The sequence below is a fragment of the Paramisgurnus dabryanus genome, chromosome 20 (assembly GCF_030506205.2).
Source record: "Paramisgurnus dabryanus chromosome 20, PD_genome_1.1, whole genome shotgun sequence".
NCBI lineage: Eukaryota > Metazoa > Chordata > Actinopteri > Cypriniformes > Cobitidae > Paramisgurnus > Paramisgurnus dabryanus.
Genome location: NC_133356.1, coordinates 12,462,429 through 12,479,401, shown reverse-complemented (window position 1 = coordinate 12,479,401; position 16,973 = coordinate 12,462,429). Strand labels below are relative to the sequence as shown.

Here is a 16,973-nt window from a genome sequence, read left to right as displayed (position 1 = left end):
ATTAATGATGAATGATTTCTCAGTTATTACAATAGTTTAGTGAGTCCACTGGATCAATGAGTGGTTCTTCCAGAACTGCAGGTGGCGCTGGTAAGCTGCAATCTTTGATCGTTGCTCTGTGTGTTTGTAGGGGAAGAAACAGACAGGCGCAGCCGTTTAAATACAGCTATGAACGAGAGCGAGTTAAATCAGAAATTAACTCAATTTCAGGTATTATTTTTATTCCTGGGTTAAGTTAGATTTGGCTTTCTTTTTCATGTGTGTGTCATGCATCATGTGTATATTTTTAGTGAAGAAGATAGGATGTTTTTGTTTTGCTGTATATCAGTAACTAGGTGCGTGGATAGTTGTTTACAGTCTTCTTTAGAGGCAGTTGGAGGGTCAAAAGGCACTCAAAAATGAGACAGTTTTGAAAATGTTTGCAGTTACAGGAAAATAAAGTGCATTCTTAACGTCTTTGTCCCCTCCAGGCTTTTTGTCGTGGCTATTTAATAAGAAAATATCTGAGTTTGGTTCGTACCCAGTTTGAGGATATCGTCCGAGAAATTGATGGAGGTTTGGATAATCTGCACTGGGAAGAAAGCATTATACCCAAACCTCACTTCACTGACACTGTGAGCTTTTCTGTGTATTGCTTTTGCCTTTTGCGCATATTCCTGTTACTTAATATAGATTTTAATCTGGATCTAATTTAACCTTTTAGGAAAGCTTGTTACTGCAGTATGGGCGCTTCAAGAATCAGTCCTATGATGACCAGTTTGAGGATTCAGCTAGGGAACAAATGACAGACAATATGTATGGTGAAACACCTGTCCCATCATCTGAAGTCCTGGTACCTGAGAAAGATGAAGTTTTTGAAACAGGCAACAGAGATAAGTCTACACCTCTGGATGAAGACCGTACGATTGGACCAAATTGTATGGGTGAATCTACAACACTTTGGAGTGTTGTGAATCCAGACGTTACCCACAGTAGCTTTCTTCAGAAAGGTATGTTGGGAAAAGAATTAAAGAAAAGAATGATTATTTATGGGGAAATGAGCAGGAAAACATTACTTGTTAGAGGTGTGGGACAAAGTCTGTAACATTTACTAAATAAGGTTAAATGTGTTGAATTTGTGGTTTTTCTGTGGCGATCAACTTCTCCCAGAAGACAGAAATTACAACTTATTTTATTCTATTAATCACTGCTACTAAATAACTGTATGGGGCATCTGAATAAAAAAAATGTGACACATGCTGTCTGATTAAGTCAGAATACTCAGAGTCTAATTTTGAGCTACATGGAAAATAAGTGATTTTGATTGAATTTGAGGTTTTTCTAAAAATAACTACATTAAGCTGTTGTCTAGCGATCCCAATGCCCCAAATAGTAATTAAACATCCAAAGTGATCTTTATTTGTATGGTTTCTGAGAAGTGTATCTTCCGTTAGAAGGTAAGCACTTTTCGGTTTTAAAACATGCAGGAATAAGAAAATTAAGTGCCAGACCTGCTTAATGTAAACAGAATTATAAAAAGACCAAATGCAGGACAAAATTGACTTGTAAGAGTTATTAAGAGTGCCAAAACACAAAAATGATCTTTGGGGCCGTTTACACCTGGTATTAAGATACAATTTTGGCACACAGATGCTCAGACAGCATGCAAACCCGATAAACATATATAGACAGAATTACATTTTTGACAAGATATCAGTTTTGACAAAGATTCATGCAGACATTATCTGCTATGTCTTAAGTAAATGTTTGGGTTGAACAAGTATAAGGGATTTATATTAACAGTGATTTTAAAATATGGTTGCAGTTATTTTGTTTTAGAACCTTTAAAACAAGCCTTTAAAACTAGATTTTTCTCAAAAGTATTATGTAAGACTATATTTACTTCAATTGGTTATATCTCCGTCATTTTTTGTCAGATTCAAACAAATCATAGGTCAAGGTTTTTTAAATAAAGAATCTGAATGTTTCTTGTAAAACAGCAAATTTGAAAGTTTGTGCATAACAACAACAACTTTATTTTAAATACTACTGTGACTAAATGGCCTAAAACATAAAAAACATAAAACTAAAGAAACAAAAATATATTTATTGTTATTTGACTGTGTGTTTGGGCTTTTCTGTCAGGAGACAATTTGCATTTTGCTTTCAAAGACACAGAGCACACGCCTGAATCTCTGAGACAGCAGCGGAGTACCCTAACCATGGAGCTGCTGTGGATCCAACAAGCCATTAGTAGCAGAAAGAAAGTGAGAAAAAGTTAATTTTTTTGTTAACATTAGTTATGGGGGCTATCCAAGGGTTTGGGACTTGTGTTTATGTCACTTATACTAAGTCAAAATAACTGAAATTAACTAAGAAAAAAACTCAAGTTCAAATATTTTAATGTTTGAGTATTTTTAGTGTTAATTGTTAATGGGCAATGTGTGTATTCTTACCCTTTTATCCCTGATCTCCTGCTTTGATTCTTTATAGTACCTGACCCTTATACAAAGAATGGATGCATCACACTGATCCATGACTTGAAGTTGACCGACAGATTTTTCCTCCATAATTCAGTCTGTAAAATCCTCTGTTGAGAGGAAAAATGATTTATGCCACACAGTGTGTGTGAATTATTGTACTTTATTTATTAGATTCTCTTTTTGATCCAAACTTGGTTTGTGTTTTAAAAAGTGTTATTTTTGTACAGTGAAATTTCCAAAATAAAATAAAATATTGCCCAAACATGAGACTCCTAGATTTAATATGTGCTCTTAATAAATATTAGTTTAAAGACATAAATCAGGTGGTTTTTGCTCTTTTTTTCTACTCAAATACTTTCTTTATATCCCTGTGGTACTGTATGTGCGATGTTTCTCTGCCCTGTAGGGTGATGATAAGAGGTGTAATTCACAGACGACATAAACAAACCCCCCTCACTCACACACAGGCATTCATGAGTACACACAACCCTAGAAATAGACATTTTATCTTCAGTTAATTCAATGTCAATGCAATTTTCTCACTATTCACACAACAGGTGTTAATTTTAATACCTTGAGAAATAGAGAAGTTGACTAGATCATCTAATGCATTAAAAGATTTTCTTCTGCCCTCTGTCTAACCCTCTCCCTCTCTGGTTGCCCCACAATGGCAACCACCATAGTTAGCAATGTTCCCATGGCAACCGGGAAACACTCCAAGAGAGGGAGAAAGTCGAGTTGTTAGAATCACTCATATAGCCTACACACAAACACACACACATACACTGTGCTTTACCAAAAAAACACTACAGCTGGAAATAAGAGACCACATGAACCTGTAACATTTCATCCAGGTGTCCTCTGAGTGAACATATTAAGCTCTCTTCTGTAAGTATATTTGTGAGTGTGTATAACTTTGCATATGCATATGTGTTTTTGAATTGTAAGTTAAAAGTTTTTGTGTTAAATGTCTGTGGTGAAGAAGAAATGTGTGCTTCATTACTTTAGTAAAAGTGTGTGTAATATCAATTCATTATTTGTGGGTTTGTGTTTATTTCACAGGTGTGTGTTAATGTGGCAGGTTTAGGGTCATGGCCTCCACAGGTGTGACTAGCCACCTGCCTCCAGTCAAGAGTGTGGTCGTCTATAGGAATGGAGACCCTTTCTTTTCAGGTTGGAGCAATATATGAAATATCAGAGGTTTTTGGTGGTTTCACCTCTTAAAATATTGGTTCCTTTCAGACTGCTTTATGGCTCAATAAAGAACATTTACCAGCCACAAAACTTTTATGTAGCTCATAAGGTTCTTTAAAAAGCTAAGAAAAAAAATGCTATTTTGAGAACATTTCACAATCTTTGGAGAACCAAATTCAGTTCTTCTTTCAAAGATCTTATTTTTAATTATACATTTCTTAACTTAAAAAAAACTTAATCTTGAAATCAGAGCAAATCAAATATGTCTGCTGATAAACCATGTGTCTTATTTCATATGTGTATGTATGTTTATTGTTATCTTTCTGTCTAAGGAAGGAGATATGTTGTCAACCAAAAGCAGATTTCCACCATGGATGCATTCCTTACAGACATCACTCTCACTATCGGAGCACCATTGGCTGTTCGAACTCTTTACACGCCACGTTATGGTCACCGGCTCACGGATCTCACTGACCTTCAGCAAGGGGCACAGTATGTGGCCGCAGGGTTCGAGCGCTTTAAGAAACTGGAGTAAGTGTAAATTGTATAATTTTAATTCTTATTATAATCATATTAATATTGCATATCTTATAATGTTATTACAATCCTCCTGCATCAGTGTGTTAACTTCAGCTGTTTGGTTGTCCATAAAAAGGGAAATGAAAACAAATAGATTCAAATTGTAGTCAAATTTGGTTGGACCATGTGCTCTGTGGCTTCTGTATTTAGACACGTATGCCAAAGCAACACTAAAATGTGTGCATTTTTACATTACATTAGATGAAGTATGAAAACAAGTCATATCTACAGACTTTTCCTGCTAGATCTTGTCATCTTTTATTAAAATTTTTTGATTTTCGTGGAAATATACTTGAGCAAAACATTTTTGTTGCTTCTCATTCATGATTTGTAAACATTACTATATCCAAACATGTATACATGTGTTATTTTTGTGAATGTACATATGAAGTCAGTTACCCTCCAATTTAAACAGAAATATTTTTTTCTGATTGTATGCATTTATTTCAATTTAATATTCCATTTTCCGATGCATTGTTTCTGGTTCATAAGAATGATTAATATTGTTGCAAAACTAAAAAAAAAAAACATTGTTTTTGTTGTTTGTCTGTTTTACTAATATAGTTATAAGAATGCAGGATTGAAGAAATCTCCAATGTCCAGAGCTGCAGAATCAACACAGGTACATCTACGAGAGTCCATTACACAAATATTTTTTTATTCATTGTTGAGTTGTGTTGTTTTTTGTTTGTGTTTTTTGTTGCTGTGGATGCTTTGGCTATGGCTGAATTCTAGTTTTGTGTGTGTCACAGTGGAAGAGAGAGGGAAGTAGGTGTGTTATTGTCCCTTCCAACAATAGCAGGTCAGGGACTACACGCCAGTTATGTTATCAGAGAGCTTGTTAGGGCATGTTATAGGTGCCTGACCCCTTAATGCTCTTCACAGATCTGAGAAGACTGCTGTAGATAATCACCCTGTAAACAGAGCAAAGTGACTCAGCTTGAGCACACGCCTCCTTTAATTTACACTGGAAATATTAATGACCTTGCCATAATTCAACTAGTAGCAAAAAGCGTTAAGGGTACACATGATGTGATCAAGGACTTTGAATACATTTGTTTTGGATAAAAGCATCTGCCAAATACTGAATGACATGAGGTTGGGATTAAACAGATTTTAAGCAAAAGAGAGCATTTGGTTAATAATATCATTATCTAATTTGTTGTTGAGGTGGCGTTTAAAGGCTTTTGCATTGAAGCTCCTCGATTTAGTTTTATTACCACAGAACTTTTCATTACAGAAAATATGGAAATACTTAGGATAAACGACCTCAGTTTTACACAGAAACTTTATACATAAACATTATACAACTGACAACATTAAAGTATTTAATTTTTAAAAAGCTTCGATATGAACACAACGAATACATATAAATAATATATAAATCTTTCCACAGACTAAAGGACTTGTCAGGCCTAATGTTTCTGCAAAATGGAGGAAGGTTATTACTCTGCCCTGTATTATACAGTAAGAGATCAAACACACACACATCATGGTATAAACAAACCACTTTTTCCTCACTTCTGTAACACGTAGACATTCTCCTTTGTGGTTCTCTCTGTTTGTTGTGTCACCTGTCTATAAAGTGTATTCAGGAATGGAGATATCCTCAGTCCTGCCATGCGTCTGATAATTTCCCGCCACATGCAAAAGAATCTAGAACAAATACTGGGACTCATTTCGGAAAAAGCCATGCTTCGCACTGGAGCTGTGCGCAGGTATGTGTTTTCCAAAAATAAACAAAACATCTTACCAATAATCCTCATTCAGGAAATGTATACAGTATTTCTAATGTCCAGCTGAACTGTTTAACAACATTTCACCTTTAACCTCTCAGGCTTTGTACTCTGGAGGGAATCACAGTGACCTCCACAGAGGAGCTGGAGAGTGGACAGTGCTATGTTGCTGTGGGAACAGAGAAGTTCAAGAAACTTCCCTATCTGATTTTAATGAACAAAGCAATGGGCAACAGTGCAGATAGGTGATGAAGCATTTATATTTATTTATACCACAAAATATGAAAAAGATCAACCCAGTAACTTAGTTTTGGTAAAACATTCTCTGCGAGCATGTTTAAAAAATAGGTAATTGAAATCTGGCTTCCCTTGTGATGTCGGTAGGAGAAAGTACCGCCCCCTTTATCTGCACTATCCAACCACAGCACTGCCATTTAGTGCAGAGATCAGCTCATTTGCATTTTAAAGGACACACCCAAAAACAGCACATTATTGCTCACACCTACAAAGTGTCAATTTTAACATGTTATAATAAATTATCTTTATGGTATTTTGAGCTAGAACTTCACATAGGTACATAGATTTATTTGACATCTTTAAAAATTCTTGTGACATGTCCCCTTTAAATCTCTGACATGGTCTTACTCAGTCAATATTGAATATATCAAGATAATATCTTAAATATTAAAGTCGCCATGAAACGGAAGTAGCGATTGCCTTATTTTCCCCGTGGTGACGTATATCCGAATGAAACGGCTTTTGAGATGAAATAAGGCAGGGCTGGATTTGAATTTGTCCATCGAGATCTGATTGGATCGTTTGAAGTTGGGTCGTGTTGCTAATTGCTAATCGCTGCGATCTTCTCCCGGACCCCGCCCACCTGCCATACTTTTGACCGGAAGTGAAGAGAGATCGTTTTGAGGAGGGGAGGAGATTTGCATTTTTGATTAAAGATTATGAGCACACACACATTTTTTTAAAATAATGAAGCTCACAGATAAGTCATTTGTTATTAATACCACAATATTAAAAAAATATATATAGTTTTTCATTTCAATTTCATTGCGACTTTAAAGTGTGTTCTTTACATTATGTAAGATTTTTAAATAAATCACTCCAGTAAATCACTCAAATGACTTTGGCGGAGTCACAAACCTTAAATGTTTTATGTTGTTATTTTACTAAAAGGATGATTTTCTTGACAAGTTTTTCTCCATGAAAACAACCTCGTTGATATGATGTTAAAATTCAATGAATAATAATCAGAAATTACAGAGGTTTATGGTGACAATGGTATACAACTGAGACATAATCTGTATATAGATAATCTGTCTGTCCTCACTTTAGACACTATGCAGGAAACAGAGGATTACAGCAAAGAACTGAGGTAAAAAAAATTATATAGCCTGAGAAACAGACTTTTCTACCTATCAGAGCCTTTAAAAGCCTATAAAAGACAATTGTTTTATAGTGAATGGAAATTCCTGACATTTTGTTGTGATGATATCACTCAGGGAATGAAGACATTTCCTCAGGACAGCCACAGTGACTCCGCCCTCCTGGAGTCACCTGAGGTAAAAACAAAATATCTAACCCCTTAGAATCTGTTTTTATTTACATAAAAACTGTTTCAATTTAAGTTATTATGTGACACGTTTTTTTTCCATACTCATTGTACTGAAGAATACATTTTTCACACATTTATGCTTTTTAATGTCCAGAAGAGGGCGCTCCATGCATGCTTTCACACCAGCATTGCTTTACTTTCACTTCCACTTGTCCCGTAAGTGCTATGTATGATTTTTGTGTCTTTCTTTCAGAGGGAGGGTAGGCGTGTAAAGTCCACAGGAGATGATGTGGAAGAAAGCTCCCATCAACCTGTTAAGAGGAGAGGAAAAAGAGGCGATAAAGACCAGAACTCTGTTTTCTACGCCAGACCCGTGAGAGTACGCAGACATCCTCCCAAATACAGACCACCAGCCAGAGCTACAACAGGTGAACCTTCATACAACACTAAACACTGACACAAACTGTACTTAGCATATTATACATAACTTGCATTGCATTACAGTCTCTTTATTTTATATTTCTTTTAAATACATGAAACTAACAAAAAGTCCATGTGTTGTGTGTTTGCATCTGCACATTTGTGTAGATGAGCCCAGTGTGTTTAAGGCCTCTAATAGGAAGATGAGGGAGGAGGTTCGAGGTGCTGAGGAGGTTGCAGAGGATGAAAACACAGCCGTTGAGCTGCCTGTTGACCAGGTACTTTCATTTCATTTCTTTTACTTTCCTAATCCTCTACTTGTTTTCTAAAAATGTTTGTCATTTCAGAGAACAGCAGAAATTGTGGAGGACGAGGAGCTTCCTGAAGAGGATCTGTTTCACAAAGCCGATGTAAATCATGTGAGTGCGTGATAGACACATTGGTGACATCGTGATTTTAAATTATGTTGTGGCAAAAAGCCTTAGCTTGAATCTTCATAAGAGACAAAATTCTCGGGAGACAAAGGTTCCAGGTGCCAACAAAGTAAGACAATCAACACCCCTCAAAGAGGTGCTCAAAGATCATCTGCCCTCCCAACATCGGACTCCATTTTTATACAGTAAGGGGTTGTGCACACCAAAACTTTTAAACGCGGCTGAAAACGCCTGGAGGGCACCAATTGCCAGCTGTTTTTTTCAGCTGAGTGCCAGCTTTCTTCAGCCGAGCACTTTGGTAGCTGTGATACTTGAGCTGTGAGCCGGTTGGTTGTTGTGATGCTTGTCCCACCCCTCCTCCACTGTGATTGGACGGCCATGTGAGAACTGACATTGACAAGCGGAGCTTTTCACCCAAAGTTGAATCTCTTTCAACTCTTGATGCTCAGGGGGTGTGCAAACTAAAGCTTTTACGCCCGCGGCTGGCGCATGTTTTCAATGGTTTCCAATGGAAGCTCTGCGTTTTTCAAATAAGCCAGCAGCTAGAGTTTTTTTTTCGCCCTGAAAACCATCGCTTGCCGGTTTTCCGCGCTGAGTGTCGAGAGTTGAAAGAGATTCAACTTTTGGTGAAAAGCTCCGCTCGTCAATGTCAGTTCTCACACGGCCGTCCAATCACAGTGGAGGAGGGGCGGGACAAGTATCACAACAACCAACCGGCTCACCTATCACAGCTACCAAAGCGTTTGGCTGAAGAAAGCTGGCGCTCAGCTGAAAAAAACAGCTGGCAATCGGTGTCCTCCAGGTGTTTTTCAGCCGTGTTTAAAAGTTTTGGTGTGCACAACCCCTCAGCACCGATTGCGGAAAAAAAACGCTAGCTGTTGGCTTATTTGAAAAACGCAGAGCTTCCACTGGAAACAATTCAAACACTTCTTATCTGAGATGATGTACATTCTTTTCATCTTTCATTGGTCTCTGCCTGCCACAATTAACTTACTTGTTTGATGTAGCAAAAGTGCAGCTGAATCCTTTCTCATATCTAAAAGGGCATATTCTGCTTATTGGTTCTCATGCCCTTGGCCTAGCTTGCACAGATACCTTATTGTTAATATAGCAAAGTACAGCTGGACTTCTCCTCAAATCCTAAAAATGACCTACTCTGTTTATTACTTCGATTGGCCTTGGCTTTCCCTAGCACAGTGGTTCCCAAACTTTTCCAGCGTGTGGCCCCCCTTGTGTACGGTGCATTCCTTCGTGGCCCCCCAAAGAAAATTTGTGACAAAAAAAGTGTTCTAAAACTCAACATTTTAATAAAAAAAACATTAAATTATACAAAAAGTAGTGCTTTTGGTTAGTAGCCTTATTTTTTAGGTTTAATTACACAGAATTCATGATAAATTAATGTATTTCATAAAATGTCATAAAGCTGGGGCCCCCCTGGCACCATCTCTCGGCCCCCCTGGGGGCCCCGGCCCCTAGTTTGAAAACCACTGCCCTAGCACAACTAACTTATTGTTAATTTATCGAAGTACAGCTGGACGACTTCTCTGATCTAAAATGACGTACACTTCTTTATCGGTTGTTTTGGCCTTGTTTCTTATAATAATCATGGCGAGAACAATCGTGGCATAGACGCAGGATCGCACCTGGGCGCTTTAAATTATGAAATGAAAGTCAACTGAGAAAATGAAATAAAAAAGTCAACTGAGAAAACGGGTGTCATCATAACCTTGGGTAGAAACAATAGGCCTAGTATAATATTAATACAGTGTATGATCAGTAATATACCCAACAAAAACTACTATAATAACTGATGGCTCGGTAATTAACTAACTAACTCTGCCTTATTACAGACACATGATTCACCTGAAGCACATCCATCTTCACCTGATCTCCCTCAAAGGAACAAAGGGAGCGAGCTTACAGTGTCTAAAAGAGAGAAACATCAGGAAAATATCTCGAGCAATGAGTTTCAGCAGGAAACAAACAAACATGACAAGGTATTTTAATGTTGATGTTTGTATTTTAGTTTAATAAAACTCAATCAGTTTAGAATGAATCAGTCATTGTTGTACTATGGTCTAATTTAATATTTCAGCTTGCATGCTTGCCATCAGTAATAAGAAACATAATAATGCAATACGTCAAAAACAAAATTATTGTTTTTTGATTAACAGTCAACCAGACGGCATTCCAGATCTTCGTCGTCATCATCTCCAGCATCTTCACTCAGGGTCTATGAACACAACTCGCAAAATGAAGAAATACAACAAGAACCTGTATGAGTTGTAGACAGCCAGAAACAACATAATACTATTTTTAACTACTTTATACAATAGTGCTTCAGTATTTTCATTACAGACCTTTGGCCATATTATTAAAACTCCCTATCTTAAATCTTTAGTTTATAGCTTAAAGCTTTGTTTATTATTAGAAATAAAATTCCATTATTGAGCTAGTACATCATTATCTAAAATCTTCCTTGCTTTTCTTATTTGTGTTTACTAGACAAGACTTCGGAGTTAAGGGGGCGGTTTCCCAGACAGGGATTAGACTAGTCCTAGACTAAAATAAATCCAAGAGCTGTTCAAACTAAAAAGCATGCACTGACATATCTTAAAATACATCAGTGCCCTTAGTTTTGCCCTGAAAATGCACACAAGTAATGTTTTTACTAAAGCACATTTGTTATTATATTTCCTAATTAAACCAAGGCCTGTCAGGAAACCACCCCTAGATGTTTTAGTAATCTGTCTGGGTATCTAATTTGTCCAAGTGATAGTTTGTCTATTGTTACGTTAAGACATTTCTATTTCGTTTTACAGTTCAATATTGAAAGTTTCACAAATGGTGAAAATCAAACAAATAAGTCATATTCATTATATTTAGCTATCACAAGTTATATGGACCATTCTACAGAAATGTCCACTTTTGGTATGGCAAGATGTCTTAAAAATGTTTTTTCTAACACTTAAACTTAGACCACATTATTAGATTACTCTTTGACTTTATAAGTACACATAAATGACAGCTTAATGATTTTTAATTTTTCGTGTGCGTGTACTTAAAGACTGCATAAACCATATTTCTGTCACTGGTGTTACTTCTTTAGCAATATTAATTTGTTCAGCTTAAAAGCTTAATTCTTAAGAATTCCCTGAATTAAAAAAAATATAATCATGTCACATGTGAAAGATTTTATTTAATGTGAAAGAAAAAAAACACAGTAACACCAGTGACACAACAAATCACCAGTCACTGGTGTTACTGATCTTCACTGGTGTTACCCATAAGGAAGGTAACACCAGTGACAGTAACACCAGTGACAATTTTCATGAAAACTGCATTTTACAAAATTTCTGATGCAAAGTATCAAACCACATGTTGTCAATCATTGTATATTCACTAAATGAATTAGTTTAATCCATTTGGATTCTAGTTTTTTGCAATTCCCAAACAATAAGGGAGGTCATACCAGTGACTTAAACTAAAAGCTTCATATAAAATCATGAGATAAATGAGAAGATTTCTGATTACTGAAAAGAGACAGTGGACTTATATGGGCGTCTCTTCATAGATCTCCAGGAAATTGAAAGAAGGAAGTTACGTGATGTCATCAGTGTGATTTTTATTTAAAAATAAGAGCTTTTTTGTTAAACGGTAACTCCAGGGGACCACTACTTTCATTATACATTTTATATTATTTATTTAGCATTTTGTCTTTTAATGTCAATTACATCATATATTTGATAGCCACATTATTGTATTTTAAATGGAAGAAAACACTGTTTTCCCTCTGTACATGACTATGGGGATAAGTACTTGGAATTGGTGCTTGGAATTCTAATTAATTAATAAAAATCAAATATTGCTACATTGATGGCTCAAGAAGGTGTAATTGTTAAAATAACATATTGTTTCATTTTAAAATATAAAAAATTGTAACCATAAAGGGTGTTTCAAGTGTAATATTTCTGTAAAGGCTAGGGACAGAAAAATGTATATTTCCGTAGAATGACCCATCTAAACATAACCCATCTAACAGCATGTTTTGCTTTCAGGCTGGCGGTTTCCATGAGGAACAGACAGACCGGTATGCACAACACCCTTTCCAGACTGAAGATGATGAGTGAGACACACCCTTCCTAATCCAGAAATATGTTATGAAGATTAAGACTGTCATGATGTTTAACAAAATTATTATGCAGATAAACTTATGTTGTAACCTGTGTATTAGCAACGATCCTACCACATGCAGAAATTTAACATTAATAAAATTAATATTTTAGTTTTTTATTATCTTTATTTTCTTATACCAAAATATGAACTCTGAATATAAAAGACAATAAAAGTTTAAGTCAACATTTGGTACTTCAATTATTCTTAACAATACAATATTTACATTTACTTTGTACATTACATAATCCACCTACACTTGACTGGTACAAAACTAGACACTTTCAACATATTCTACAATTAAAGTGCAAAAACATTTTACAGAATACAGATGTGAGGTCCCGCTTTAAATATAAAGTTTCATTTACTTAGCATTAGTTCACAGTGCACACTCAAAATACAGCAGCACAGATGGTTGCAGGTCATTGCCAGTGATATGAATGTGAGAAACTGGAGCAGATCTGGGATTCAGAACCAAACTCTGCATTCATCTTGCAGTCCAGCAGTTGTGAATCTAGTGCTCACTTGTGTTGTGAAGCCCTTTAACGTCCGTCTCCGAGACAGAACTCAACACACATACGGTCACTCCAGACATGATGAGTATCATTCCCAACACAGCTCCTGCACATTTAATGAGACACAAGGTAAAACATCTGTGCAGCTATAAAGAAGATAAGTAAGTGGTGTTATTACACCAAAAGACACTTACTTTTTCCTCCAAACTCTTCTCCCAGGAACTTACCCATCAGCAATGTGAACAGAAAGGTGAGAGAGTTCACCACTGGCACAGCTAGGGAAAGATCTACAAAACAAAAACAGCATCACATAATATAATACCCTCTACTAACTGTTCTGTATGCTGTTATTACACAGCAGCGTTGTATGTGAATCAACCCATTGTCCTGAAAATTATTTTGCATTTTGAATACAATTTTGTTTAAAAATGTATTAACTTGGGCAGTGTGATCACATAATAATAAAAAAAAAACTCCTAAAACCGTTAAATATCAAGTGACCACAATGCATTTTGGGGATATACTGCTTAATTCACTGCTTGTTTGTTATATGCAGTAACCAGTTTGCAATGCATACAGAAAAAGTGGTGCAAAATGCTGTCCCCATGGTTTTTTTTTAAAATACAGACAATTGATATATTTACAGAAATCAAGTTCATCCTTATAAGAGACAATATAAGGAATACATTTAATATCTGTATCTGCGTTTTGTCTTAAAATGGAATAATCACTATAAGAGCATTTCCAGATCTTTTAAAAGAAAGGAAATAATATTTTGGGATATACATTATCAGGAACCATACAGAAGCTTAAATCTAAACCTTTCTTACCTGTAGAAGCAAGAGTGAAGTAGAACACTAGCGATCCACTTTGGTTCAACAGGAATGGTACCAAATACTATTAAAAATTAAAAGAAATATTATATTTGCTTTACTAAAACAAGCATTAAAAGTAGCATACTTCTTGTAAAGGTTACATAAAGCATAAAGATTTTAAAACACACCTTTAGGTTGAAAATCAAGAATTTGACCTCTGCTATAAACTGGAGGAGCTTGTTGCCTCGTTGTACTTGTTCTATGCCTTCCGTGCCTTTTTTCAAAAATGGGTTCGTCCCTCCCCACAAGATCGCTACCAACAGCAGACAGACCACTTCGCCTACAGACATTTATTTAAAGAGTTAAAACGTACATTTATGTATTGTAACATAATTAATGCAACATGCACTGTATTCACATGGGAAATATGCACCAAAAACGATCTTGCAAATTAACTGATCAGCCAGTAATCTGTGATGTATGTGGACAGTTTAGACAAAGCGTCAAAAAAACTGATACATTTACATGGGCATGATAGCAAAGCATTAAGCTACTTTACATCGTACAAATGAAAACAACAAATCTCTGTGCTTAAATCGTAGTTCACGACGTTGCACTTTTAAATTGACGACAAACACATGACTGTCTTACCTATTGATACCATTTTGAATGCTAAAAATAAACTAATAATAACCCTCTTCCTTTGCCTATCAGTTCCTCTTTTTCAGATGTCGCTGCTGGTTTGTTTACAGTTGTGTGCGCATGCGTGCGGGAAAACCTTTAAAATAAAAGTCCTCGTCGGAGGTTATGAGAGGTCAAAACATTTGCGTTTTAAAAAAGTCAAATAAACTGATCTATAAACAAAATCTTTGATTATTGTTTTTAAACGTGTCACGCTTGGCACCTTCATAGCGCCCGCGATCAGTTTTTAATGAAATAACACTGCATTTGGTTAGAAAATTACTGTTTTAAACTCAAATTAAATACACTTGTCAACATTTGAAGCAATACCCATTCTTGTCTTTACCCATTCAATACCCCTTTTGTCAATACCCATTCAACTTTGAACTTTTCCTATCCATTTCAAATGTTGACTAGTCTAGTGGAGTGGTTCCCAAACTTTTTCAGCGTGTGGCCCCCCTTGTGTATGTTGCATTCCTTTGCGGCCCCCTCAAAGAAAATTTGTGTCAAAAAACTGTTCTAAAACTCAACATAAAAAAAAAACATTAAATTATACGAAAAAGTAGTGCTTTTGGTTAGTAGCCTTATTTTTTTTTAGGTTTAATTACACAGAATTCATGATAAATTAATGTATTTCATAAAATGTCATAAAACTGGGGCCCCCTGGCACCATCTCGCAGCCCCCCTGGGGGCCCCGGCCCCCAGTTTGAAAACCACTGGTCTAGTGTACAATAGATGGCGCTAAGCCTGCAGTACGACATGAGTCACTGACGTGGCAATGCACAAACTCACAGAAAAAAAGTTGTTTCTTACTAGGCAAAATGTTTCCTGACAGGTTCTATATATTGTAATATTATACTGTAACACACATATGCACTGTAAAAAAAACTTGCTGAAAAACCAAACTTTTCCCTCAGACTTCGCACACAAGCGTTCAAAAACACATACACTACAACATAGTCTTACACACTGGAGTCTTACACACAAGAAATGCATCAAATTACCTTGCATACAGATTGACATATCAGTAGATGAATGCCAAGGGCGGATCATGCAAAAGGAGTTTACCCTCGCTATTTGGCTAGGGCCAATATGTGGATGAGATTCTCTGGCCTGTCCCAGAAAAAATACGGGATGTTGAGGCGAAATCTTTTTTTACAGTTGCTGCATGTGTAGCACATGAATGAATAAAAATGTGCCAATGCATACATTGATTGTGTGTTTTTTTGGTCATATGAAAGGGTTTTTGAGGGGGAGAACCACAAGCAACATAGCTTGTATTGGATATATTGTTTTGTTTTTATTGCTCCAGTGTGTAATGTTGTACTGTATGTGTTTTTGAATGCTTGTGTGTGAAGTCTTAGGGAAAAGTTTGGTTTTTCAGTAAGAGTGAATGGTTTAAATGTAGAGCTTTATTGACAAAAAATAGGATGTTTAGAGAATTGGGTGAGATGGTATGGATTTGTGTTTACTGTTTTGAGAATATAAGGCATAGCCTCAAGACATGTGTTTAAGCAACCGAGAGAAACTAAAATGGGTTTTAACAAAATGTGCCTGAAGTTTTACTGGCAGAACGTTGCATTCCGTGCCAGCCTTTTTTGAGGTTTTCATAAAAGTTTCACAAAGTACCTTCCAGGAAAATTTTCTTCTAAAAATACAGAAGGCAAAATGCAAAAGTCTTAGGCCACAACCACCAGACTTGTTTTAATGTCCCTCCATATTTATTTTTCTTTATATTTTAATAAGATACAAACAGAAAATACCAGAAATATGTACAAAAAATAAAAAATACATTTTCCGGACTAAATTCCTTCTTTATGCATCTTCTGTGTTTAGTGAGACCTCTCTTGGCACTAAACACATCTTGAGCGTTTTTGAGCAGAATTAAGTAAAAAGATTAATTTCTTTAAAATGAAAAATTAGGATTTCATTTTATTTAGGTTTAAGAGATCCTGCAGTGTCCTGCTATTGCTCAAGTGGAAGGGGAGTTAACCCTAAAAACTTGACACATCAGTTTACATTTTTATACAGTTTTTAATATTACACATTTTTTTGTATTTTCTGGATGTATTCTATTAAAGAGACTGAGAAACAATTATATATGATCACTATAACATTGCAAAAACAACAAATCTAATTCTGGCATGGCCTAAGACTTTGCACAGTACTGTATATAAACATACAAATATATCAAATGAAAGAAAAGACCCCCTGCTTTCAAACAAACAAAAATTTTCAAAAGCAAAAACTAATTCATCCTACTTTTATCTTTTTCTCTGTTTATAAACTCTAAAATATGGGTATTTTTCTTCAAAAATAAAAAATCTTGAGCAAAAAGCTGAAAGACATTGCATTTTGTGAAGGAATTTGGTTAGAGATCAGATTCAAAACAATATA

At 35.8% G+C, this 16,973-nt stretch overlaps 3 protein-coding genes across 6 annotated transcripts; 2 read left to right on the top strand and 1 right to left on the bottom strand.

Moving 5' to 3' along the window:
- Window positions 1–122: 122 nt before the first annotated feature.
- iqcc (IQ motif containing C) lies at window positions 123–2,647 on the top strand. Its single transcript, XM_065296459.2, has 5 exons — window positions 123–210; window positions 471–614; window positions 704–989; window positions 2,125–2,246; window positions 2,473–2,647. The coding sequence occupies exons 1-5, from the start codon at window positions 169–171 to the stop codon at window positions 2,509–2,511; spliced, it is 633 nt and encodes a 210-aa protein (XP_065152531.1). The 5' UTR covers window positions 123–168; the 3' UTR covers window positions 2,512–2,647.
- Window positions 2,648–2,873: 226 nt separating this feature from the next.
- Window positions 2,874–12,591, top strand: dcdc2b (doublecortin domain containing 2B). 4 transcript variants are annotated; one of them, XM_065296451.2, is made up of 15 exons: window positions 2,874–3,350; window positions 3,525–3,635; window positions 3,989–4,187; window positions 4,800–4,857; window positions 5,632–5,702; window positions 5,822–5,953; window positions 6,073–6,216; window positions 7,319–7,358; window positions 7,486–7,545; window positions 7,792–7,966; window positions 8,127–8,236; window positions 8,306–8,377; window positions 10,243–10,389; window positions 10,567–10,668; window positions 12,451–12,591. In XM_065296451.2, the coding sequence occupies exons 2-15, from the start codon at window positions 3,554–3,556 to the stop codon at window positions 12,520–12,522; spliced, it is 1,464 nt and encodes a 487-aa protein (XP_065152523.1). In that variant the 5' UTR covers window positions 2,874–3,350; window positions 3,525–3,553; the 3' UTR covers window positions 12,523–12,591. The 4 variants fall into 4 exon arrangements, with proteins under 4 accessions (XP_065152523.1, XP_065152524.1, XP_065152522.1 ...); XM_065296450.2 differs by lacking the exon at window positions 2,874–3,350 and having other exon boundaries at window positions 3,383–3,635; XM_065296452.2 differs by lacking the exons at window positions 2,874–3,350; window positions 8,306–8,377 and having other exon boundaries at window positions 3,378–3,635.
- Window positions 12,592–12,672: 81 nt separating this feature from the next.
- tmem234 (transmembrane protein 234) lies at window positions 12,673–14,677 on the bottom strand. The gene is made up of 5 exons (XM_065296462.1): window positions 14,547–14,677; window positions 14,084–14,235; window positions 13,911–13,977; window positions 13,275–13,367; window positions 12,673–13,186 (listed from the first exon to the last, which is right to left on the bottom strand). The coding sequence occupies exons 1-5, from the start codon at window positions 14,557–14,559 to the stop codon at window positions 13,080–13,082; spliced, it is 432 nt and encodes a 143-aa protein (XP_065152534.1). The 5' UTR covers window positions 14,560–14,677; the 3' UTR covers window positions 12,673–13,079.
- Between the last annotated feature and the right edge of the window lie 2,296 nt (window positions 14,678–16,973).

Excerpts from the sequence above, each read along its gene's own strand:
- iqcc (XM_065296459.2), top strand. The coding sequence starts at position 169 with ATGAACGAGAGCGAGTTAAATCAGAAATTAACTCAATTTCAG. Across the intron at positions 211-470 it reads AGAAATTAACTCAATTTCAG|GCTTTTTGTCGTGGCTATTT; the intron begins GTATTATTTTTA and ends TGTCCCCTCCAG. Across the intron at positions 990-2,124 it reads CAGTAGCTTTCTTCAGAAAG|GAGACAATTTGCATTTTGCT; the intron begins GTATGTTGGGAA and ends CTTTTCTGTCAG.
- dcdc2b (XM_065296451.2), top strand. The coding sequence starts at position 3,554 with ATGGCCTCCACAGGTGTGACTAGCCACCTGCCTCCAGTCAAGAGTGTG. Across the intron at positions 5,703-5,821 it reads ACTCTGCCCTGTATTATACA|TGTATTCAGGAATGGAGATA; the intron begins GTAAGAGATCAA and ends CTGTCTATAAAG. Across the intron at positions 5,954-6,072 it reads CGCACTGGAGCTGTGCGCAG|GCTTTGTACTCTGGAGGGAA; the intron begins GTATGTGTTTTC and ends TTAACCTCTCAG.
- tmem234 (XM_065296462.1), bottom strand. Across the intron at positions 13,368-13,910 it reads CTTCACTCTTGCTTCTACAG|ATCTTTCCCTAGCTGTGCCA; the intron begins GTAAGAAAGGTT and ends TTTGTTTTGTAG. Across the intron at positions 13,187-13,274 it reads AGAAGAGTTTGGAGGAAAAA|GAGCTGTGTTGGGAATGATA; the intron begins GTAAGTGTCTTT and ends TTAAATGTGCAG.